General features: G+C 42.8%; 1 protein-coding gene across 1 annotated transcript in view; it reads right to left on the bottom strand.

Annotated features, from left to right (window-relative positions):
• The window catches only part of CSPG4 (chondroitin sulfate proteoglycan 4), a 159381-nt gene that overhangs the window by 43557 nt on the left and 88898 nt on the right, over positions 1–26926 (bottom strand). Inside the window, exon 2 of the mRNA XM_061595220.1 lies at positions 2935–3098. Coding sequence (XP_061451204.1) covers positions 2935–3098 — 164 coding nt within the window. The remainder of the gene's footprint in view (positions 1–2934; positions 3099–26926) is intronic.

The following is a 26926-nucleotide window of genomic DNA, read 5'->3' as shown; positions in this document are numbered from 1 at the left end:
TGGAAGAAACAAATCACCAGGAATAGATGGCATACAATAGAGTTGCTACAAGCAACTGAGACTGAATCAGTCCAAATTTTGACTAAAATCTGTCAAGAAATATGGAAAACTAAACAATGGCCCACAGACTGGAAGCATTCCATATACACCCCAATTCCAAAGAAAGGGGATCCCAGGGAATGCAGTAATTATCAAACTATTGCCTTAATATCCCATGTAAGTAAAGTAATGCTCAAGATTCTACAACAAAGGCTCTTTCCATATATGGAGTGAGAAATGCCAGATGTCCAAGCTGGATTTAGAAAGGGAAGAGGTACCAGAGATCATATCACAAACATACGTTGGATAATGGAACAGACCAAGGAATTTCAGAAGAAAATCACCCTGTGCTTTATAGATTACAGCAAAGCCTTTGACTGTGTAGATCATGAAAAACTATGGAATGCTTTAAAAGAAATAGGGGTGCCATAGCATCTGATTGTCCTGATGCGCAACCTATATTCTGGACAAGAGGCTACTGTAAGGACAGAATATGGAGAAACCGATTGGTTCCCCATCGGAAAGGGTGTGAGACAGGGGTGTATTTTATCAACCTATTTATTTAATCTATACGCAGAACATACCATACGGAAAGGAGGATTGGACCAAGATGAAGGTGGTGTGAAAATTGGAGGGAGAAATATCAATAATTTAAGATATGCAGACAATACCATACTACTAGGAGAAACCAGTAATGATCTGAAACGAATGCTGATGAAAGTTAAAGAGGAAAGCACAAAAGCAGGACTACAGCTGAACGTCAAGAAGACTAAAGTAATGACAACAGAAGATTTATGTAACTTTACAGTTGACAATGAGGACATTGAACTTGTCAAGGATTATCAATATCTTGGCACAATCATTAACCAAAATGGAGACAATAGTCAAGAAAACAGAAGAAGGCTAGGACTGGGGAGGGCAGCTGTGAGAGACCTAGAAAAGGTCCTCAAATGTAAAGGTGTATCACTGAACACTAAAGTCAGGATCATTCAGACCATGGTATTTCCGATCTCTATGTATGGATGTGAAAGCTGGACAGTGAAAAAAGCTGATAAGAGAAAAATCAACTCATTTGAAATGTGGTGTTGGACGAGAGCTTTGCGGATACCATGGACTGCAAAAAAGACAAATAATTGGGTGTTAGAACAAATTAAACCAGAACTATCACTAGAAGCTAAAATGATGAAACTGAGGTTATACTTTGGACACATGAGAAAACATGATTCATTAGAAAAGATAATAATGCTGGGAAAAACAGAAGGGAGTAGAAAAAGTGGAAGGCCAAACAAGAGATGGATTGATTCCATAAAGGAAGCCACAGACCTGAACTTACAAAATCTGAACAGGGTGGTTCATGACAGATGCTCTTGGAAGTCACTGATTCATAGGGTTGCCACAAGTCGTAGTCGACTTGGAGGCAAATAACAACAACAAGGCCAATGCTTCACATTGGTTATCTCGGTAACCCTTATGACAACCCTGTCAGGTAGGTCATAGTCATCATCTCAGTGGGGTTAGGGGTGACGACTGAGGCTGAACAGCTTATGTCAGGTCACTTGGTAAATTCATGACAGATGTGTCCACTTTTTAAAAAAAAAACACCTCCACATCTGTCCATCTGTTGGCTATCAAAAAATATTGAAAGTATTGCATTTTTGGGGGGGAAATTTCAATTTTTCAGTTCTCTCCCATCTTAGTTCTTAATTCAGACCCTGTTGTACTTCCAGTGATGTCATCGGGAATGTGATGGAACATAAATGCCTCCCCTCAGTCCCCACTTGCAAGTCCCCAAGACCTTCCACCAAGCGCTCCTTTCCCTTCCCAGTTATTTACCTGGCGGAGGTGAGAGCAGAGTGGCCTTGCAGGAGGCCTCCCTTTGAAGCACCCTTTCCTTTTCTGTCACGCAGAGCAACAGTTTCCTAAGCAACAGAAACCTTGGGAAATGCTGGGGAACCTGGGGTTGTAGATATTTTCTTTGCTTTCTGAACTGAATGCATCGAAATCTCACACTCCCCAGTGGGAAATTATGCCCCTCAGCATGGTCAGGTCATGCACCATGGTCAGGTCATTCCAGTTAAGGATGAGATGAGTCTTACCTGCCACCAGCTAGACTTCCTCCCTTTTTTGAGATTAAGGTATTTTTGGGGGGAGGTTGGGAAGGGAGGGGATTGGCAGGAGGGGCTAGAGTGCTTCTAGAAGGTTAGTATTTTGGGGTGGGATTGCATCACATATTAGGAAATTCCGGTTGCACAATTCTAATTGATTGGGAGGTCTTGTGCAGCAAACCCACTTCCTCAAAAGATTGGCCTTTTCTGGGAAGTGTGGGATCACACTTGCTTTGATGCAACTTCATCTAACCTCCCCTCCAACAAATCAGAAAGAATGCTCATTAAATTTCCAGTCATCTCATCTCCCTGCAAACAAATCAGGATGAATGCTCAATAAACTGGAAGAGGCCTTAGTATCAGGATTTATTTAACTGAATTCTATGCCACCCTTTGACCCATTTGGGAGCCTGGGAACCGGGTGGGGGGGACCCTTTTGGAGCTAGACATGGATTCACAGGGAGCTGTGCCTAACTCATAATGGGCTGAGGCTCCTTCATATTTTGAATTCCAAACTCACCCCCATCATTAGCAACAGCTGCACAATCGAGCAATGAAAGTAGTTGTTTGTAAAGGGGGCATAGTTCAATGGTTAGAGCATCTGTCTGGCATGCAGAAGGTTCTGGGTTCAAATCCTCGGCATCTCCAGGTAGGGCTGGGAGAGACTCGCTGTCTGAAACCGAGGAGAACCACTGCCAGTCAGTGTAGACAATACTGAGCTAGGTGGATCTGTCTCACTATAAGGCAGCTTCCTATGTTCCTAAAGGTTGCAGGAGAGCATCTTGCTGACCTGTAGGATGCCAGCCCGGAGCTCCAGCAGGAGATAGTCTGTCTGCCCTGCCGCCAGGAAAAGGAGTCCACTCCGCTGCTGGGTGTAGAACTGCACATGAAGCTGGAGAGTGTTGTAAGTGCTCACCAAGGGCATCTCCACGTAGCCATCTCCAAAGAATGACACTGAAAGAGAGGAGATGATCAGTGGTCTACTCTCATTGCCTGCGAATTTTCTGCAGGGCATAATTAACTTTGTGCATGTTCAGATGATTAGCAGGGACATGTAGGAGAACCCCAAGTCTAGACTGTTGCTTTCACGGTCATGTAGATCTGTTTTCTACTGAGAATATGTGAAATATACCATTAAGTGGCATCCTCTATACACTAGACAAGGAATGGGAAACCTTTTTTTTCTGTCAAGGGTCACATTCTTTTGGGGGCAATCAAACTAGTGATGGGCAGAACCAGAGTGCTCTCTCTCTCTCTCTCTCTCTCTCTCTCTCTCTTTCTGACACCTTCTTTATCTTTCTCCCCCCCCTCCTCTCAACCCAACAGGCTGTAAGAGGTTGAACTGATTGCTTTTCAAAATTAGTCTAGGGCCATGTAAAACTAGGCTGTCACAGGTTGTCCACCCCATCCTAGACCAATCAAGGCTAGCGATGGCTGTTAATTTGTTGGGTTTTGGTCACTGCAGGACTATAGTTTGGAGACTGGCTGGAATTGACAGGCACCAAAAGCTCTTGAACTTCAAGATCACCCCTTTGACTTCGCTTAGCAAGTCCTTCGAGTGATAATGCAAGCGAGCAGTTGGTCTCCCCCCCTGCAAATTTTAGTATTGGAAACAGGAACGCTCTTATGTCCCTCTTTGAAGATTGCTGTACTTAGGCCAATGACCACTCACTGAGTACCCTCCTGTCACAACAACACATTCCCAAATGTTCTTCCCTGCATAATGTACATTAATAATAATTAAAAAAATAGTAACCCAACATTGATATCCTGCTCTTCTATATTTGTGCTCTGAGCAGCTTGCATCAAACTATACAGCAGTAATGTAGTGGCAAATTCAGAAGTGCAGGGTCCCATCATGATAGTCACAGCCATGCCCCCCCCCTTTGTTGCTGGGTTAAGAATGAGATCCTTGTTAATGCCTTCTCCCACCACAACAGATGTCCCTAGGAGCCAATCAGCGTGAAAGGGAGGTGCATGTTAGCTACTGAAAGGAGTCTTCTCAGTGGGTGACTCACCTCCTTTCACTCTGGTTGGCCCCAGTCAGCAGAAAAGGACAAGGAAGTATGTTAGAAGATTCTTCTCAGTGGCTGACAGACTCCCCTTTCTTGCTGATTGACTCATAGGATGCTGGAGACATTGGGACCCTGCTCCCCAAAAGGTAAGGGGTCTAAGACCCCCTGAGACCCCAGAGAACTACACCCCTGCTATACAGTGGAGGCCTCACCAACCTCAGTCTGCCCTCAGCCAGCCCCTGCTTGCCTGCCTTCCTACTTACAACCAGTCCCGGGGGTAGCACTCACTTTCAGCTTCCCCCTCCTTAGAACCCAGCAAAGAAGAGGATGGGGTGGACCAAGGCTAGAATTAGGGGGATCCCCCTGCCATTGGCTCCAACTCCACCTCCTGTTGGGCACCCAGCCTTTCGCCCTGCTAGTCCCAGTGGGCGCCAGACGGTGCCCCTTATTAGTTCCCAAGCAGGTGGCTTAGTAAATGTGGCATGACAGTCATGTCACAACAGAACAGAACAACACCTTAAGTAGGGATGGGAAGCTCTCTCCATTTTGGTTCCTTCAGTTTCTCATTTCTCCAGCCTTAACATTCAGTCCTCCACATTTCTGCAGCAATTTGCACAATCTTTTTTTTAAAAAAATCCTCATCAAAATTCTCCAGCATTTTAGTATGCACTTCTCCTAATCAATCAGTTTTGTAGGCGGTTTTGACTAAGTACACATTTTTGCAAGCCATTTCTCATTATATAATGCATTTTCGTATTATTTTCCCTCATATATTCATTTGTATACAGTTTGCCCTAATATATGCATTTTTGCAGACACCGGTTGGTGAACTGAATCACAAAATTTGAATAAGTGTAAATTTTGGAGGATGGCTGTGTCTCAGTTTTCATATTGTGTAGGAAAGTGCACGTTTGATACATTTGCCTTGAAATGTGAACTGAATCAAAATTTTCCACCATCCCTGACCTTAAGGCTGCAATCCTATAAGCTTTTGTCTAAGAGTACCTCCCTCTGAACTCAGTTGAGCTTCCATCTGAGTAGACCAGCATTGGTGATTTGTGGAAATAAAAAGTATGCAAATTTAAAAACCAAACCATATAACGACAGTGTATTTTGTTGCACATGGGGAACCTCAGGCCCTCCAGACCTCTCTGTCTGGCCCTTGGGATTCTCCTCAGGCTGCACACCTCCCCAGCCATACCCCTTCTCCCCAGGGCACTCCCATCACTCCCCCCCCCTTTGCACCCTTATCAAGTGCTTTTTTCTGGCTGGAATGTGTCCCTGAACTCTGCTAATATCTTTTGCTAGCCTGGGTGTAGGTGTGTGTGGAGAAACTAGTCCAGTGTGCACAGTTTGTAGCTTTAGGCAATGAAAATTAAGGCAACCCAAACCTTGCAATACCAATCATAACCACTAGATGGGGACGTTAACTCTTTGATAACCCTATTTTTTTTTAAAAAAAACCCTATCATCTGTCCCATCTCAAAAAGCAATTCAACTTACAATGAAATGTATTTGTTAACAGATGAAAGTGACAAATTACAAAAGCCAGGCCTTGCCTAATTTGGACCAGAGCTCATTCTCAAGAAGACATAAAAAGCAAGAAGAGATGCAGGAGCCCCCAAAGAGTGCATTTCACAGAGGAGTATTCTTGGAAGCCCGGACACATCATGAATTCAGGAAGTGATGGGGAAACTCTGGCTCTCTAGATGTTGCTGGACTACAGCTTCCATCACCCCTGATGAGAGCTGCAGACCAACAACATCTAGAGGTCCACAGGGCCCCCACATGTGATGAGAGGAAAAGGCTTTTGAGTTAGGGCAGAGGTAGGTGGGAACCTCAGACCCACAAGTCAAATGCGCCCCTCGAAGCCTCCATATTCTGTCCTTGAAACTCTCCCCCAGTCACACCTCATCTCCAAAGGCCACATTCTTCAAGTGCTCCTGTCTGCCTGGAATGTGTCCGTGAACTGTGATAATGTCTCTTGCTTGCTGGAATGGGAGATGCAGAGATGTGGGTGGGTAGGTGGGTGTAGAAACCTCTTGCTTTTGCATGGTTTGGATGGAAGGACTGGCTTTCTCACCTTCTTATTTTTCCAATCTTAAATTCAGTTCTCTACATTTCTGCAGTAATTTTTTTTTAAATCCTCATGAAAATTCATCTGCATTTTAGTGTGAATTTCTCCTAATAAAAGCATTTTTGTAGGATGTTTTGACTAATTTTTGCAAGCAATTTCTCCCAATATATTGCATTTTTATGTTATTTTTGCTAATATATTCATTTTCATGTACACTTTTCCCTAACATACGCATTTTTGTAAACATTGGTTGGAGAATTATATTGCAAAATTCGAAGGATGGCTCTCTTTTGGTTCTCAGATTGTTTTGGAAAGTGCAAATCTGATAGAGGCTGTGCAAGTCCTGGACTGGTGCCTGGATTCGGTGGTGAGCAGGATGAAGGCCAATACACTGAGTCTGAATCCTAGCAAGACGGAGGCACTGTGGGTTGGTGGTTCCCAAGTTTGGATAATTGGTCAGTTGCCTGCTTTGGATGGGGTTGTACTCCCTCTGAAAAGAGGTTCCCCACCCCTTAATTAGAGGACAGTCTTTCAAGTTCAAGATCAAAGCCTGGAACTTCTTTTCCCCCTAGAAATTCAGCAAGCAGAGACAGTGTGTCATTAACTTTAACTGCAGAATCTCAGCAAAGGTACTATGGGCAGCTATGGCCTTGCAGTCAAGAGTTCTGGAACAGAAATACAGAAAGCTGTCTTACTCCATTTCAGACTGTTCGCCCATTCATCCAAGTATTGCTTGCTCTGTCTGGCAGCAGCTCTCTGGCGACTTAGGAAGGGAAGGATATTTCATTAGTTGCTCCCTGATTATTATTTTTTTGTAAACAGGAAATGCCAGGGAATGAAGTCAAGACTTTCTGCATGCAATATGCATGCTGAACTATTATGCTATGGGCTTTCCCGTCCAAATGACCATATTATTACTATTGTTGTTGTTGTTGTTGTTGTTGTTGTCATCATCGTCATTGGATTGCACAGGATGTTTTTGTGTTCTTTTCAGTGTCATGTTTCTCCTGGTAATATAATGTTGTTGCTGTACCTGCCACCTTCCCCTAAGCTCAAGGGCAATGGCTATCGGGAAGGTGTGTGTGTGTGGGGGGGGGAGAAAAGCAGCCGCAATACCTTTTCTGTTCCTTCTCTTTATGTCACATCAAACAACATTATGGAACTGGGTGGGAAGACAAGGATAATATTACAGGGAGAGCGATCTGTCTACAAGAACAGGTGTGTTAACAATGTCCGTGCTGGGGCTAAATGCCAGGTTGGGCGAGTACAAATGACCCATTTAAAGAATCCCCCTCATTCTATTCTGTGAAGCAGTAAAGGGGCAGCACACGGATGGGGGAGCGTTTCCCCCCCCCCAGAGCATCAGCTTCAAACAGACACTGTAAAATGTTGAATCCTCCTGCAAAATCTTTGGATGACAAATGGTTATTTCAAACATCAAACATCTGGAGGACATCCTTGAATCCAAAGGATATTCTGAGAATATTCACCATCAAAAATCACAGAGGAGAAATTTGGAGGACAATTTCTTGGCAGCTAATATATGTATTTATTATTTATTTGTTTAATTGATATCCCACCATTCCTGCCAGAAGGAGCCCAGGGCGGCAAACAAAAATACTAAAAGCGCTCTAAAACATCTTAAAAACAGAAGACTTTAACACATATTGAACAAAACATATTTAAAAACATATTAAACAAAACAGCTTTTAAAAAAAACAACTTTAAAAATATCTTAAAAAGCAATTCCAGCACAGATGCAGACTGGGATAAGGCTTCTACTTAAAAGGCTTGTTGAAAGAGGAAGGTCTTCCATAAGTGCCAAAAAAATAACAGAGATGGCGCCTGTCTAATACTGAAGGGGAGGGAATTCCAAAGTGTTGGTGCCACAACAGTAGGCTCCAGTTGTTCAATGGAGCTTGCACAGGAGAGATGCCTGGTGGATTGGCTTGATGATGGGATTGGCCAGACTAACTCTGTTGAGTAAGGTGGCTACTTAGCCTTCCATTATAGCATGGCTGGGGAATCTGTGGCACTCCAGATGTTGTTGGACCTCAGCCCTAGCCAGCACTGACAACAGACAAGAATGATGAGAGTTTCAGTCCAACAAGATCTGAAAGGCCACAGGTTCCCTATCCTTGATGTGCATGCATAATAAATCAACATAGCTGCCTGTATTGTTGGACTTTCCTTGGGGGTGGGTGGGTATGGAGGCTGCCTTAATAAACTCCAGAACCTGCAAATGTATCACTGCTACCACTGATTCTAGTACACAGGGAGGATTTCTTTTCCTCTCACACCTCAGGTTGTCGAACCCCTGCATAAGGAACCAAATGTGACATTGTTACATTTGTATTCATTATTTAAAGATGCGATGAAAAGATTCTGTTCTTTGACTAATCCATTCATAGCATTTGCATTTCCACCTTGACAGCATACAGTCGCAGCTATTTTATCCATGATCAGAAGGCTCCATCTTTTATGACACCAGTCTCGTAAAATGAGAGTTTTTTTTTAAAAAAAGCACTCTTATGTATCTTTGTTGACATTCCAGATCAAATGTGAAACCAGACGAAATAAAGGCACCTGATATCGTCAGGCATCTGCAAAGATGCACAGAAGTTTTTATAATTTCCAAGCAAGCAGAGAGCAAACAACATGATGAGCGGACTGTCGGAAATTCTCCTGTAACTTTACATCTTTGAAACAAGATTTTCTGCTGAAAAGGCAAGAGATGATGCACTGGGCAAAGTTAGGCTACTTTCTTTTTGACTTTTCTCATGTCATTGTAGATCCAAAATGCAGCTGATTCCTTTCTTAAGTCCTGCTCCTCTTTGATGTCCAGAGGAGCAGAAGCTGCACAGTAACTTTGAAATGTTTGGTCTTGCTTCAGAATCTTGCACCTGATCTTTCAAAGGGAGTTTTGAATTTCCCAACCTGTAGCAGGCAGCATGTCTTGAAAGCATATTTTGCTTGTACCAAGCTCTGCAGATGAAGCTCTCAGTTAGTTAGCCAGTGCTCTTTTGGATGGCAAGGGGTCTTGGCATCAACAGCCAAAACCAGTGCTGCAGAGTCTCAGAGCTACTTCAGATGTGGCACATAAAAAGTACTTCTGAGCAAATTGCAACATGGGTATGATGATTTGTGCACGGAAGTATTTTGGTGCATGAATGTGTGGGATCCCAACATGTGTACATCATCTATGCATGTAGTGAAATATCAATCAATCAATCTTTATTATGCTCAATGACCAGCATGACAGTGAAATATAAACATGTGCAGTCATCATACACAATGGTTGATGTGACATTTCCTACACTGAAGTTGTTTCTACAGGTAGCTATTACAGTGTCCTTTGTAAAAGCTCCAGTAACTAGAAGGTGCTAGGAAAAGGGCCAAAGCTTAGTGGTAGAACATCTGCTTTCCATGCAAAAGGTTCCTAGCTTCAATCCTTGGCATCTCCAGGTACTGCTGGCAATGCCTCCTGCCTGAAACCTTGAAGAGCCACTGCCAGTCAGTGCAGACAATGCTGAGCTAGTTGGTCTGACTCTGTATAAGGTGGCTTCCTACGTTACTGTATGAGGTAGGCCATCAGGAATAGGCCACTGCTGTACAAGTGGTTTATGGGTTAGCTTCTGTACATCCTGGCCCAAAATTCCGCAGGGAAACACTGAAGTCTGGTGGATTTATGACATCTATCTATCTATATAAATGTTCTAGGATATACGTGGACTAATATTGCAAATATTTTTGGGCAGAACATTATTATTCTCGCCTTCTTCTAAGGCAGGGATGGGGAACCTGTGGCATTCCAGATAGTATTGAACTACACCTCCCTGACCATTTGCCATGCTGGCTGGGGCTGATGGGAGTTGGAGTCTAGCAACATCTGGTTCACCATCTCATGGCTTCTCCATCCCTGGTCTAAGGAGTAGTTTACATGGTGTCTCCCCTTCTCCCATTTTATATTTCACAGCAACCCTGTAAAATAGGTTAGGCAAAGATAGGGGTTCCCAAACAGGGATCCGTGGACCACCAGTGATCCACAAGCTTCATTCAGCTAAGTCTGTGGCATGTCTGCATTAAATATTCATATTGATTTTAATTGAATTTTATTGCTTTTTTTACTTCTTAAATTAAGAAATGTCTTAAATTAAGAAAAGCACCTTGGGCAGTTCCTTGAAAGTTTGGTCCCAGAGAAGCTACAAGCCCTGGAGATTGGAACAAATGTGAAATTGGAAAAAGATTTGGAGTTTATGGATGTTAGAAATAAAGTTTACTGTTTGGAATTCAACATTGTCTCTGAAGAAATTAATGAAGATTTTGGTAGTAAAGTTATCAATGTCTTGGATAATTTTCTGGACTGGAATGATGTGATGGAGCTTGACATAGAAAAAATCTATGGAGTTGGCTACAGATATGTGACAGTGGAGAAACTCTTAAGAGATGAGCCAGTGCATTTTGTAAAAAAGAAGAACAGAGATATGCCTTTGCAGCAATATTTCAGCAACATATTCAGAATTCTTGACTGGAATGATGTGATGGGGCTTGACATAGAAAAAAGTTATGGAATTAACTACAAATATGTGACAGAGCAGAGATGCACCCAGAGCAGAGATGTGACTTTACAACAATATTTCAACAACATATTCAGAATTGATGGCAAGGACATATTTGTGATGGGGGAAATTCCCATCAGACTCTTGTTATATGACTATGGCTATGACAGCAAGATCATCATGGGATACTGATAATGGATGAATGGATACTGAAACCACTGGATTTAACAGGACTATTGAAGATGGAAGATGGAATTAATATTGATAATGGAAGAATGGTTATGGAAATTATTGGACTTAACAGATTTGACGAGATGGATTAATTGATATGTTTACTTGGACTATGGCTATGACAACAAGATTATTATGGGATACTGATAACGGAAGAATGGCTACTGAAATTACTGGACTTAACAGGATTATTGAAGATGGAAGATGGAATTAATATAGATAATGGAAGAATGGCTATTGAAATTATTGGGCCTAACAGATTTGAATTAGATGGATTAAGCGATATGTTTATTTGGAGAAAAATTGAAAGATATATCTCTCAAGGAATTGAAACCTCTCTTGGACTTTTTGTGGAAAGAATAAAATAATGTTTATGAGATTTGATGATTAATTAAGATAACTACTGGAGGAAAGTGATTTTATAATATAATTTTAGAGATAGGATTGTTATATATTGTAGACTTATAACTGATCTGCGACAAATCGGAAGTCAACATTTTATTTTATTGTTTGGTTGTTTTTGTTTTGTTGTGTTTGTCTTTGAAAATTTGAATAAAAATTAATGATAAAAAAAAGAAAAAGAAAGAAAGTTTGGTCCCGGAGCAGATTCCACTCTTTCACCGACATGGAGCCACCAGCTGCCACTGCCACCCACCACCATGTACTCAATGCAAAACATGTTTTGGAGGGGATGCACAGACAGGTTGCAGGAGGTGGAGAGAGCGAGAGCGAGAGGTGGAAGGGCATGATGATTGCACCAGGCACTAACTTTCGTTCCAGCTGGACTGTCTCTTCAGGATCATCTAATACTAACTGCTTTATGGAAAAGGACTTGACAGGCTAGCTCCTCTTTGGGCAGAGCTGGTTGCTTTTGTTTTACCTGTGTGACTATTAACATCACCATCATCATGACTGCATCACTTATCACACAAAATAAGATACAAATAACATGAAAGGCATTAAAACCTTGTATTGAAAAAAATAAAAAAATAAAATTACCTAGAAATGCACACTCATCAATATTTATCAAAAGGATGGATCCCATCCACCTCACTGCAAGATGGCCACTAGAGACAGGCCAAGGAACATCCCTCAATAGCCTCCATAAGAACATAAGAACATAAGAAGAGCCTGCTGGATCAGGCCAGTGGCCCATCTAGTCCAGCATCCTGTTCTCACAGTGGCCAACCAGGTGCCTGGGGGAAGCCCGCAAGCAGGACCCGAGTGCAAGAACACTCTCCCCTCCTGAGGCTTCCGGCAACTGGTTTTCAGAAGCATGCTGCCTCTGACTAGGGTGGCACAGCACAGCCATCATGGCTAGTAGCCATTGATAGCCCTGTCCTCCATGAATTTGTCTAATCTTCTTTTAAAGCCGTCCAAGCTGGTGGCCATTACTGCATCTTGTGGGAGCAAATTCCATAGTTTAACTATGCGCTGAGTAAAGAAGTACTTCCTTTTGTCTGTCCTGAATCTTCCAACATTCAGCTTCTTTGAATGTCCACGAGTTCTAGTATTATGAGAGAGGGAGAAGAACTTTTCTCTATACACTTTCTCAATGCCATGCATAATTTTATACACTTCTATCATGTCTCCTCTGACCCGCCTTTTCTCTAAACTAAAAAGCCCCAAATGCTGCAACCTTTCCTCGTAAGGGAGTCGCTCCATCCCCTTGATTATTCTGGTTGCCCTCTTCTGAACCTTTTCCAACTCTAGAATATCCTTTTTGAGATGAGGCAACCAGAACTGTACACAGTATTCCAAATGCGGCCGTGTGAGGCGTCCTTCCCTGGCTCTCCCTGTCAGGTTCCTACCTGCTCGTGGTTACTGCCTGTCTCTAGGCACCACCAGGGACTCCACCAGTCCGGACCGCTCTCTCTTATGATTTCTCTCCCCGCTCTAGCACAGATCTCAACAGATCCCCCTGCTAGGCAACCACCAGTAATGTCCCAATACTAGTATTCCCAGAGACTCTGAATACTGGTATTGTTATTCTCTTCACCGCTGCCACCATTTGTTACAGTTCCCCTTCAGCCTTGGTCATTACCTTACCCTCCCTTCTGGTCTGTGAAACCCCAGCCAAGGATCAGGCCTTTGGTAAACCAAATTAAGTATTTATTACAGATAACAAAGCTAACAAGATTAACAAGATTTCTTCTTAAGGCACATAAGCATATGGTTTTACTCAATACTAATCTGAACTCCACCTCCCTCCTTCTTCACTCTCTCCTGACAAACAACTCTCTCAAACCCCACCAAGCAACCCACTCAGTTCTCTTCTCCCCCCGATTCCACAATTTACCAACTCACATTCACCCAGATTTACCTGTCATCCTTTCATTTATACTGTCAGCCATTTTAAACATTCAGCCAATCATCAAGCATTCTATTGCCCATTCACTCCCCCTCCTCTTTCACTACTTACCATGTATACTCTAAACAACCAGCACTTACCATATATACACTAATATATAGGAACATCACAGGCCGCACCATAGATTTATACAATGGCATTATGATATTGGCTGTTTTATTTTCAATACCTTTCCTAATTATTCCTAGCATGGAATTTGCCTTTTTCACAGCTGCCACACACTGGGTCGACATTTTCATCGTGCTGTCCACTACAACCCCGAGGTCTCTCTCCTGGTCGGTCACCGCCAGTTCAGACCCCATGAGCGTATATGTGAAATTCCGATTTTTTGCTCCAATATGCATAATTTTACACTTGTTTATATTGAATTGCATTTGCCATTTTTCCACCCATTCACTCAGTTTGGAGAGGTCTTTTTGGAGCTCTTCGCAATCCCTTTTTGTTTTAACAACCCTGAACAATTTAGTGTCGTCAGCAAACTTGGCCACTTCACTGCTCACTCCTAATTCTAGGTCATTAACGAACAAGTTGAAAAGTACAGGTCCCAATACCGATCCTTGAGGAACTCCACTTTCTACAGCCCTCCATTGGGAGAACTGTCCGTTTATTCCTACTCTCTGCTTTCTGCTTCTTAACCAATTCCTTATCCACAAGAGGACCTCTCCTCTTATTCCATGACTGCTAAGCTTCCTCAGAAGCCTTTGGTGAGGTACCTTGTCAAACGCTTTTTGAAAGTCTAAGTACACTATGTCCACTGGATCACCTCTATCTCAGAGGTTGGAAAAGTTACTTTTTTAAACTACAACTCCCATCAGCCCAATCCAGTGGCCATGCTGGCTGGGGCTGATGGGAGTTGTAGTTCAAAAAAGTAACTTTTCCAAGCTCTGCTCTATCTATATGCTTGTTGACACTCTCAAAGAATTCTAATAGGTTACTGAGACAGGACTTTCCCTTGCAGAAGCCATGCTGGCTCTGCTTCAGCAAGGCTTGTTCTTCTATGTGCTTAGTTAATCTAGCTTTAATAATACTTTCTACCAGTTTTCCAGGGACAGAAGTTAAGCTAACTGGCCTGTAATTTCCGGGATCCCCTCTGGATCCCTTTTTGAAGATTGGCGTTACATTTGCCACTTTCCAGTCCTCAGGCACGGAGGAGGACCCAAGGGACAAGTTACATATTTTAGTTAGCAGATCAGCAATTTCACATGTGAGTTCTTTGAGAAGTCTCAGGTGGATGCCATCCGGGCCCGGTGATTTGTCAGTTTTTATATTGTCCATTAAGCTTAGAACTTTCTCTCTCGTTACCACTATTTGTCTCAGTTCCTCAGAATCCCTTCCTGCAAATGTTAGTTCAGGTTCAGGGATCTGCCCTATATCTTCCACTGTGAAGACAGATGCGAAGAATTCATTTAGCTTCTCTGCAATCTCCTTATCGTTCTTTAGTACACCTTTGACTCCCTTATCATCCAAGGGTCCAATCGCCTCCCTAGATGGTCTCCTGCTTTGAATGTATTTACAGAATTTTTTGTTGTTGGTTTTTATGTTCTTAGCAATGTGCCCCTCAAATTCTTTTTTAGCATCCCTTATTGTCTTCTTGCATTTCTTTTGCCAGAGTTTGTGTTCTTTTTTATTTTCTTCATTTGGACAAGACTTCCATTTTCTGAAGGAAGACTTTTTGCCTCTAAGAGCTTCCTTGACTTTGCTCGTTAACCACGCTGGCATCTACTTGGCCCTGGCGGTACCTTTTCTGATCTGCGGTATGTACTCCAGTTGAGCTTCTAAGTTTTTAAACAACTTCCAAGCATTTTTGAGTGATGTGACCCTCTGGACTTTGTTTTTCAGCTTTCTTTTTACCAATCCCCTCATTTTTGTGAAGTTTCCTCTTTTGAAGTCAAATGTGACCGTGCTGGATTTTCTTGGCAATTGGCCATTTACATGTATGTTTAATTTAATAGCACTATGGTCACTGCTCCCAATCGGTTTGACAACACTTACATCTCGCACCAGGTCCCAGTCCCCACTGAGGATTAAGTCCAGGGTTGCCATCCCTCTGGTCGGTTCCATGACCAACTGGTCTAGGGAATAGTCATTTAGAATATCTAGAAACTTTGCTTCTTTGTCATGACTGGAACACATATGTGGCCAGTCTATGTCCGGGTAGTTGAAGTCACCCATTACTACCACATTTCCTAGTTTGGATGCTTCCTCAATTTCATATCTCATCTCAAGGTCTCCCTGAGCATTTTGATCAGGGGGACGATAGATCGTTCCCAGTATTAAGTCCCTCCTGGGGCATGGTATCACCACCCACAACGATTCTGTGGAGGAGTCTGCCTCTTTTGGGGTTTCGAGCTTGCTGGATTCAATGCCTTCTTTCACGTATAGAGCGACTCCGCCACCAATACGTCCTTCCCTGTCCTTCCGATATAGTTTATATCCAGGGATAACCGTATCCCACTGTTTTTCTCCATTCCACCAGGTCTCTGTTATGCTCACTATATTAATGCTCTCCTCTAAGACCAAGCACTCCAGTTCTCCCATCTTGGTTCGGAGGCTCCTAGCATTAGCGTACAGGCACTTGTAAGCAGTGTCTCTCTTCAAGTGACTTTGGCACTTGTGGTTTGGCCTGTGGTAATTTTGCTCTTCTGAATTTATATCCTGTGCCCCTGCTCTCACAATGCCTACTTCTAGGCCTACCCCTTTTAAAATTTCATAATTTCTTTGGTTTTTATCCCAGGGGGGAGGTTTATTCCAAACTGGACCTTCCTCAGCTCCTGTTGGGTTTCCCCCCTCAGTCAGTTTAAAAGCTGCTCTGCTACCTTTTTAATTTTAAGTGCCAGCAGTCTGGTTCCATTCTGGTTCAAGTGGAGCCCGTCCCTTTTGTACAGGCCCGGCTTGTCCCAAAATGTTCCCCAGTGCCTAACAAATCCAAACCCTTCCACCCGACACCATCGTCTCATCCACGCATTGAGACTGCAAAGCTGGGCCTGTCTGGCTGGTCCTGCGCGTGGAACCGGTAGCATTTCAGAGAAAGCCACCTTGGAGGTCCTGGCTTTCAGCATCCTACCTAGCAACCTCAATTTTGCTTCCAGGACCTCACGGCTGCATTTCCCTATGTCGTTGGTGCCAACGTGCACCACAACCACTGACTCCTCCCCAGCACTGTCTACCAAACTATCTAAACGACGGGCGATATCCGCAACCTTCGCACCAGGCAGGCAAAACACCTTGTGGTCTACATGCCCATCACACACCCCACTGTTTATGTTACTAATGATCGAATCACCCACTACAAGGATCCCTCCACCCCCTGGAGATATATCCTCGGCACGAGAGGATAGCTGCTCATCCCCCAAGGAATGGGTCCCTTCTAAGGGATCGTTTCCCTCTTCCTCAGCTGGATGCTCTCCTTCCCCGAGACCATCGTTCCCCATGATAGCAGAAGAGCTATCATCGTTGGAGTGGGACACAGCTATAACGTCCCTGAAGGCCTCCTCCACACACCTCTCTGCCTCTCTCAGCTTTTCCAGGTCAGCCACCTTGGCCTCAAGGAAATGAAGTCGTTCCCTGAGAGCCAGGAGCTCATTGCACCGAGAGCACACCCACGACTTCTGTCCAACAGGCAGATAGTCGTACATGCTGCAGGTGGTGCAAAACACTGGAAAGCCCCCACACCCCTGCTGGCTTCTTACCTGCATAGTTTTGTTTAAGGTTTATTATGTCAGTGGGTTGGAGACTGCGGTTTAGTTGAGGTTATGGAACGGACGGGCAGAGTGGGGGGCCCTGGCCTCCTCGCCCTGCTGCCAAACTCGCTCTGCTGCTTAACTCGCCTTGACGCTTTGTCAGCTGGGGCCTCGACGCTTTGTCAGCTGGGGCCTCCAACTTCATGCCCAAAGCCTGAGAGAACAGAAATAATTCCTGATGTGCAGTGATGGCTGCTGCCCATTGGGACGGATGGGGCAGAGAGCAGAGAGCCCAGCAGGAGATGGAGCCAGAGCCAATGGAAGGCAGAACCAACTCATTCTAGTTTAGTCCTCCTCCTCCTCCTCCTCCTCCTCTCTGCTGAGTTCTACAAAGTCAGCACTGAGACCTAAGCAGCAGGAGGAGACGGTCAGTCAGTGCCACCCCCTGGACTGCTTGTTAGAAAGAAGATGGGCAAGTGGGCACTGGCTGAGGGCCAACTGAGATTGGTGGGGCAGTGCCAGATTCACCCTAATGGACCAGCCACTCCTGCTGGTGTGGCCATTGGTATGTTAATAAATGCTCTGAGCCCCTTTGAGGATTGTAGCTGAGATTCAGGACAGAAATCTATTAAACAATTAAATTTAATGAGGAGCTCAGCTCCCTTTTGGCACAGCAAATGCAGCTACATACAGCCCTGGGTCTTTATCTCCTTATTTCTAAAGCCATCTAACAACAGGGGTCTCTGTAGGTCAGGGGTCTCCTGTTGCTTTCCTGCTGATAGAAGCTTGAGCTTTGCAATGCAAGCTCCTCCATCGCTTTGTGTCACTGAAGAGAGATTAGTTACAAATGGCAGTTGCTTTTATCTGCAAAGGATGTTAAAGGTCACCATCCATACCATTCTCTTTGGGTCTAGACAGCTGTTGCTGTGTTAGAAAACTGACATATCCTAAAGAGGAAAGGTCAATTTCCCTAAGGACCTGTTTGGCTCCTGCTCTTGGTTTTAAATCCCCTTTTAAAATTAAACTAAACTAAAAATAAATTTAGGACAACACACTTTAAAAAGTCAACACAGCCATTCATATCTGTTTGCATTAACAACAGAAGGTGAACAGAGTATTCAGTGAATTACAAAATGCAGAATACCTACCATACGCATGCTGTTTAAATCAATGTAATAATTTCATCTTCCAAAATGCAATACTTGCCACCTATTTATAAAAGTTTCTATTTCTGCTGACCTCCCATAACTATTTCTGTCAGGGTTGACATTTTAGCTGTATACTTTCCAGACTTTATTAAGTCATTTATTTTTCTTCCTGGAAAACTTGTGGAATGCCAATGTTTTGCTGCCTCTCATTTTTTTTACTAAATTGGAACCTAGGGGTTAGTGTTAATCTTTCAGCTGCCCTCTTAACACTCCTAGCAATATAGCCAAGTGCTAGAGGGGTAAATGACAAAACAGTCATTTTATATATATATATATATATAATAGATAGATAGATAAGACAGTTTAGAAAGCAACAAACAGAACTTCACTCAAGTTTGCTCTGGATCCCTATAAGGATTCCGTTAATCACCTAATATATATATATAAATGTAACTGTGATTAACCAAACAGAGGTTTTTATTATATTAACAAAATGTTTCAGCTTCCGCCTTCATCAGCTGCCAACATACAAATGCTGTTACCAAGGTGGCAGTTATAGAGCTTTGAGGATGGAATGCTCAGAGGGGCTTCATTTGCAGAAGCTAAGTAGTGGTGGTACTGTCCTCCAGGTTCAGGCCATGTGGTGCCAATGTGTCCAGAGAGTAAATCCAAAAGTTCTCCCTTTTGGTCAATGCTGCTGGATCTGCTGGCATCTCTATCGCTGTAATGGAAAAGTCCAACAGGCTGTGACCCTCGATGTTAAAATGCTTTGCAACTGGTTGCTCCACTTTTTTTGTCAAAATTGCTGACTTGTGGTTCCTGAAGCACGTGCGTAGGTCAGTTGTGGTCTTTCCTACGTATTGGATATGACATCCTGGTCTTTTGCACTCGATGATGTAAACTATATTGCAGGACCTGCAGGTGATGTTCTGTTTGATGTAATATGTCCTGCCTGTCCTAGTGCTTGTAAAAGTGGCTGTCTCCCTTAGGTACACACAGGTGATACAGCGTTTGGAGTGACAAGGATGTGACCCTGGATTGGTGATAGGTGGCTTAAGCACAGCTCTCACCAACAGTCTGTGCAAATTAGGAGGTTGGCGAAATGCTATAACAGGAGGCCTGCTGATGGCTCTTGTAAGATGTTCAGAGTTTGCCAGCAATGGGTAGCTCTCCTTGATTGCTCGGTGATAGTTAGGAGATGCTGGATGGAAATCTACCACAAATAGAATCCGTTGCTCACTGCTCTTTGACACCTCAGTATGATGGAGGAGGTTTTCTCTGGAGAGAATGGAGGCTCGGTGGATGTTGCAATTCATAATATGTGGAGAATATCCTCTTTGAAGAAGGTGTTCTTTAAGTTCACTGATCCTTCTCTGGTATTTATCTTCAGTGTTGCAAATAAGTTTGATTCTCAGAGCTAAGCTATGCACAATGTTCTTTATATGGCTAGGATGGCAGGATTTCCAGTTTAAATAGGTGTGGGCATCAGCGGGTTTGCTGTAGAGATCAGTGGCTATTTTGTTGTTTTCAATGGTAAGAAGGACATCCAGAAAAGGAATGTGTGGATTGTCATTTGTACTATTAAATGTAAACTTAATAGAGGGATGGATAGAGTTGATGTAATTGTTATATAATATAATATATTATATGTAATATAATATTTTATGTAATATATTATATGTAATATTTTATTTATTTTTATTTATAAATAGATATATTATATGTAATATATATATGAGAGATTAAAATAAATGGTTTCCCCTCAAATAAACTCTCATTATGGGCCAAGTCCACTACTTTCAGAAGCCCACTATGAATCGTTTGTAAGGCACCTTGAGGATAAAGTTGCTTGCTTCCATAGCAATTTGATACCCCATCTACATCTGTTATAGTTCCCAGTGAGGTGTCCAGTGCAACATCTGCCACAACTTCTTGGAATCGGTTTCAGTTGACATTGCCTGATGACATGGACAAGGTGCTTGCAATGATGTGGCCAGCAATGTGTCCTCTCGACCCTTGCCCTTCTTGGCTTATTAAAGCTTGCCAAGGGGGTATGACTTGAGTGGATCCAGGGTGTGATTAACACTTTGTTGTGGGAAGAAGTGGTCCCAGCCACCCTGAAAGAGGTGGTGATCTGACTGCTTCTGACAAAGCCCACCCTGGACCCCTTGGTTTGTGACAACTATTGCCTGGTCGCAGATACCCCCTTTTTAGGGAAGGTGATTGAGAAGGTTGTGGCACAGCAATTACAAGTACTCTTGGATGAAACAGATTATCTTGACCCATCCCAGTCTGGGTTCAGGCCTTCTTATGGGACTGAATCAGCCTTGGTCTCCCTGATGGATGACCTTTATCGGGAGAAGGACAGGGGGAGTGCGACCCTGTTTTTCTTACTTGATCTCTCAGCGGCTTTTGATACCATTGACCATGGTATCCTTCTGGGCTGACTTGGTGAGATGGGTATTGGAGGCACTCTTTTACAGTGGTTCTAATCCTACCTCCAGGGTCGTTTTCAGATAATAGCATTGAATGAATATAATTTATTATGGTCGGGGACCAGCATACAAATACAGAAGATCAAAACTTCATAAAAATATTAGTGTAGTACAAACAATTCCATGCTAAAACAAGCTCTATTTAAAAGCCGATTCTCATGTCTGTGTGAGCTGTTGAGTTAACAGAACTCTTCGGCATGTAATGGCTGCAGCACAAAAACTCGCGACCTTAATTGAGACTTGGGGAATTTGATCGGATAAAAGGTAATTAACATAAAATGCATCGTCCCTGCCTGGGATTGTTTGTAAAATCGGGGTAATAAGTGCGAGTCGTAGGTCACGATAAAAGACACAATACAGTAAAACATATGAAGCCCTTGGGAGCAGTCACCAGGAGATTTGGGGCGAGGTGTCAGGAGTACGCTGACGATACCCAGCTCTGTTTCTTTGTGACATCTGAATTGGGAGAAGCCGTGCAAGCCCTGGACCAGTGCCTGGACTCGGTGGTGGGCTGGATGAGGGCCCATAAACTGAGTCTGAATCCTAGCAAGATGGAGGTGCTATGGGTTGGTGGTTCCAGAGTTTGCATAATTGGTCAGTTGCCTGCTTTGGATGGGGTTGTACTCCCTCTGAAAGAGCAGGTCCGTAGTCTGGGGGTGTTCCTGGATCCATTTTTGTTGCTAGAGGCCTAGGTGACCTCAGTGGCTTGGAGTGCCTTTTACCAGCTTCGGCTGTTTCTGGACCAGGATAGCCTGACCACTGTTTTCCATGCAGTGGTAACCTCCAGGCTGGATTACTGTAATGCACTCAATGTTGGGCTGCCCTTGAGGTTGGTTTGGAAGCTGCAGCTGGTGCAAAATGTGATGGCACAATTGCTCATTGAGGCAAGATATTGCCAACATGTTACCCTGCTGCTGAAAGAATTACACTGGCTTCCCATTAGCTATTGGGCTATGTTCAAGGTTCCAAAGCCCTACACAGCTCGGGACCAGGACACCTGAAAGATCATCTTACCCCTTATATACCCAGTCAGTCACTGCGCTCTGCAGGTGAGGGCCTCCTGCAGATACCATTTTATCATGAGGTCCATTCTGCACAACACAGGAAGAAGACCTTTAGTGTTGTGGCACTGACATTTTGGAATCCACTCCCCTTAAATATTAGACAGGTGCCATCTCTGTTAATTTTTTGGTGCCTATTGAAACCCTTCCTCTTTCAATAAGCCTTTTAAGTAGAGACCTTATCCCAGCCTTGGTCTGTGCTAGAATTGCTTTTTAAGATGTTTTTAAAGTTCTTTTTAAAAGATGTTTCTTGTTTTGTTCAGAGCTTGGAAAAGTTACTTTTTTGAACTACAACTCCCATCAGCCCAATCCAGTGGCCATGCTGGCTGGGGCTGATGGGAGGTATAGTTTAAAAGAGTAACTTTTCCAAGCTCTGGTTTTGTTTTAAAAGATGTTTTATAGTCTTTTGCTTTTAAGATGTTTTAAGTGCCTTTAGTGTGTCTCTTTGCTGCCTTGGGCTCCTTCTTGGAGGAAGAGCAGGATATTAAACAAACAAACAAACAAACAAACAAATAAATAAATACCTAGGCATACACAGTATTTGACAGATAATGTATTACATTCTCAGTATTTATATGGGAGGCCACCATATATTTCATTCAATTTATAAGGAGTTAGATTCTAGTTATAAATTTCATATTGACTTCCCTTCAGGTTTGTACAGAAGAAAATGTGTCAAAACTCTGAGTAAAAACAGCTCTCCACAGGTAGCATGACCATTAGTATTATTAATGTATTTATAACCCATCATTCCTCCAAGGCAGAGTACCTCCCTCCATTTTACCCTCACAACAACACTTTGAAGTAGGTTAGGTTGAGAGACAGCAATTGGCCCAAGGTCACCCAGTGAGCTTCATGGCTGAGTGGAGATTTTATCCTGAGTTCCCTAGCCCTAGTCCAACACTCTACACAATGCACTATTTATTTTATTTTATTTCTATCCCACCCTTCCTTCCAAAGGATCCCAGAGCAAAACTAATACAAATAAAACAAAATATTTAAAACAATTATCTAAAAAACATTTAAAAACAGCCACATACCCTCACAATGACTACTTTCAAGGTTGCAGGGAACTGCATCTTTCAGCCATCAAATGCCTGGGTGAACGGGTGTGTTTTAAAATTCCTGCTGAATGTTAATAATGAAGCTGACAGATGCAGCTGAGCAGGAAAGACATTCCACAAATGGGAAACCACCACTGAGAAGGCCCTGCCATAGCTCAGTGCCAAATGGGCAGCACCCAACTGTTGGAACTGAAAACAGACCCATAGCTTTTACCCTTTCACAAAATAAATCAAACAGTTGTTTTCTGCCAAGGATCACTATAACGGTCCTCTCCCTTACATATTGATGAGAGTTCTATTTTTGCTTGTTGTATGCTATATTCATGTAAGTCAAGGCAGTCTGATCTATTGATAGTACAAGCTGATTGATAGCGGAACAAGCTGCTTCAGAAGGTAGTGGACTCTTCATTGTTATTTAAGCAGAGGCAGTCTGGTCTATTAGGGATGCTGTAGCAGTGGATTTCTTGTGTCAGCAGGGGGTTGGAGTAGATTACCTTTGAAGTCTGCTCCAATTCTATGTATAATTTCTCCAGCACTGCTTTAAAAGCTCAAAAGGTATTTGTCCTTTAGGTTAAAGACATGCTAGGAAACTAGGAATGGAGAAGAAATTCAGTTCAGTTTGCATGTAAAGGTGAATCAATCATATTTGCACTTTCTGAAACAATATGAAACCCCAAACACAGCCATCCTTTGAAATTTGCACTTATCTGAATTTTGCGATGCAGTTCTCCAACCAACGTTTACAGAAATGCATATATTAGGAGGAAAGGTGCATAAAAATGAATATATTTGCAAAAATAACATAAAAATGCTTGATCTTGCCTGCAAATGTGTGTAAATTAGTCAAAACCGCAAACAAAAATGTGGAGAGTTTTGTGCTAAAATGCTGAAGAATTTTCATGAGTTTTTTTTTAAAAAAATTGCAAACTGACGTGGAGATGTGCAGAACTGAACTGAAGATTGGAAAAGGGAGAAGCTGAGAGAATTGAAATTTGCAGAGTCTTCCATCCCAGTAGAAAACAATACAACATTGCTCATAGCCAAAGGCTATCACAATCTAAAAATAAAATAAATAATGCTGTTGAATGTATTCAGAAATAAACAATTAAATATGCTACAAGAATGAGTTCAATGCCTTCCCTATAGTTAAATAAATAAATAAATCCATATTAGACAGCTTTCTTCAGTGTTCACAAGGAATCAACAAGGCTTCCTCCTGAGTACACATGTACGGGATTCTGCTTTAAGGCTTCAATATAAACCCACTTACCTGGATTCACTGAATTCAACAGGACTTACTGCTGAGCAGACATGGTTAGGATTGCTCTGTAAGAGACTAGATATTAGATATAAAGATACTAACACTGCAGTCCTAACCTTGGTAGTTTGTTAAGGGTGTTGAGAGTTGTTAGGAGACCCCTTACAGAGGTATGATTCGCAGCACCCTTAACCAACTACAGTTCCCAGGATTCTTTGAGGGAATCCAAGTGATATAAGAGTGCTTGAAATGTATGGTGTGGATGTGACCCACATCTACTCAGAAGTAAGTCCTATTGAATTCAACAATGATGTGTGGGGTTAGAATTGCAGCCTATGGAAATGATCAAGGAAGATGCTCAAAGACACAAGGCATTTCACTGGATGTTTATGATGGGCTTGATTTTCTTTGTTGCCACTAACAGTAGAATCCAAAGCACATCTACTCAAACAGCGCAATAGGGCTTCCACTCCCAAGTAAGAGCTCTGGGACAGGAACACAGGAAATGCACACAGAACTACAGCCCCAGTGTAACAAAACAAATCACTGTCTTTTAGGGATGGAAAGATCTTTCTGTTTCGGTTCTCTCAGTTTCTCATTTTTCCAATGTTTAAATTCAGTTCTCTACATTTCTACAGCGATCTACAATTTTTTTTAAAAAAAAATCCTCATGAAAATTCTCCACCATTTTAGTGCAAATTTCTCCAAATAAACACATTTTTGTGGGCAGTTTTGACAAAGGGACACATTTTTGCCAGCCATTTCTCATCACTTCATGCCTTTGTGCATATTACTTTCACTTATGTATTCATTTTTATGCACACTTTCCCCTAACAGATGCGTTTTTGTAAATGTTGTTTAGTTGGCCAACTGCATCCTAAAATTCTAATAAATGCGTATTTTGAAGGATGGCTGTGTTTTGGTTCTCATATTGTTTCAGAAATTGCGAATTTGATAAATTCTGCTTGAAATGCAAATTGAATTGAAATTCTCACCCGTCACTACCATCTTTTAAGAAGAATATAAATTATACAGCCACAAGAGTGGCTGTATACTATAGTCAGCATGGATTTTTCACATTCCGCAATGTTAAATTGAAAATACCCCCATGCCATTCTGATGCTTCCCATAAGCTCATTTCAAAACAAAACCTTACAAAACTTATAGTCCTGAACTCAGAAACGCTTGCTTAACAACCATCTCAATTTTCATTTAAAATAGTCAGAAAGAATCGAGAGTTCAAAGTCTAAAAAGAGAGGAAAAAACCTCCAGACCCCTGGACTTTTTTCTGTCAGAGTTCTCATAATCTGTTGAAATTAATTAAAAACCAGCCATGTTCACAGAGTACCTGTAATCCTATTACAGACCTTGCCCCATACTCTGACCTTCATCTTCTGCAGTTTAAAAGTTTTAAAAATGCCTGGCTGATTCTTAATTAATTTAAGAAATTTTGGCTTGAACTCAATGATAATGTTGGGCATGCTCAGTAAGAACCAACTGTCAATGCTCTAAAAGCCAGACTCACAGTTTCTGGGCTTGCCTAATCAGGGGGCCACACCCACACCAGACTTTGATTTCATGTGAGACAGTCATAGCTTCCCCCAGAGAATCCTGGGAAGTGCAGTTTGTGAAGGGTGCTGAGAGAAGACTCCTATTCCCCTGACAGAGCTCCAGTGGCCAGAGAGGTTTAACAGTCAGCAGCTCTGATTGAAGCTCTGTGAGGGGAACAGGGCATTTCCTAGCAACTCTCAGCATGCTTCACTAACTATACTTCCCAGGATTCTTTGGGAGAAGCCATGACTGCCTAAAGTGAAATAACAGTCTGGTGTGGATGTGGCCAGGTTTAAATTTGGGTGTGAGGCTACATGTGCCTGTTGTAGAAGGTGGGGGAAACCCTGACAAAGAATGATACTATTCACAGTGTTTTCCTTTTGGAAAGAAAAGGGGCTTCCCCACTGCCCAGTGCCCACACACCCAATCTCCTCTTCTCCCCCTCTCCTTCCTGCCCTCCTGCTCCCCCCTGCCTCTCCCCCAGGTCAGTTTCACATATCCTAAACATGATTGCACAGGAGTAAATCCCACTGAACTCAAAAAGCATGCAAATGATCAAACCTGTCCTCCCCTCCTTCTCCCTCCTATCCCCTCCCTCTTCCCCTTTCCCTCTCCCTTCCTTCACCCCTCCCTTCCCCTCCCCATTCCGTTCCAATCCCCTCCCCCCTCCTCCTCCCCTCCCCTCAGAGGCATATGCTCAGAGGCATATATTACTAAATTCTTGCAAGCTACAGAGGAAGTGAATTGGACTGTGAAAGACCAACCCAAATTGTGTTTGCATTTTGACAAATTTGTAGGGCAGTACAATATCTCAGAGAGGTGGTCAGGTCTCCTGCTCCCCTGGTGCATTCACTGTAGCTGCCCAATTTCCATGCCTTTTAAAGTTTGATAGAGATATCTGTTGCCTAAAGAATGCCTATAGGTACATCCTTAAACCACAAGGTTTTTTTTGCCTATTAGTGAATAATCTATAGGATTAGCTGTTTGGAGGACAGCTTCAAAATACTGCCAAGAAATCTCCTTGGTGAGTGGTTACATAAAGGAGGACAAATTAAAAGTTAACGAGTAATATTTTCTCCCCCCCTGGACCCACCAGTACAAAACCTCTAATCAGCAAGCTTTCTAAACCCTTTGAAATATGTTATTTTTCTGTTAGTTATTCACAGTTCAACATGGACCTCACCTGTGGGTGGAACAGCAAGCTGCACACATTTCGTGCACCTTCACATTCATGCGCGCACATTGATCGGTCTCCATATGCATCAAAGACAA

This window comes from Rhineura floridana, chromosome 14 (genome assembly GCF_030035675.1).
Source record: "Rhineura floridana isolate rRhiFlo1 chromosome 14, rRhiFlo1.hap2, whole genome shotgun sequence".
NCBI classification, from domain to species: domain Eukaryota; kingdom Metazoa; phylum Chordata; class Lepidosauria; order Squamata; family Rhineuridae; genus Rhineura; species Rhineura floridana.
Note: the sequence above shows the minus strand (reverse complement) of the source record. Positions and strands in the feature narration are given on the sequence as shown.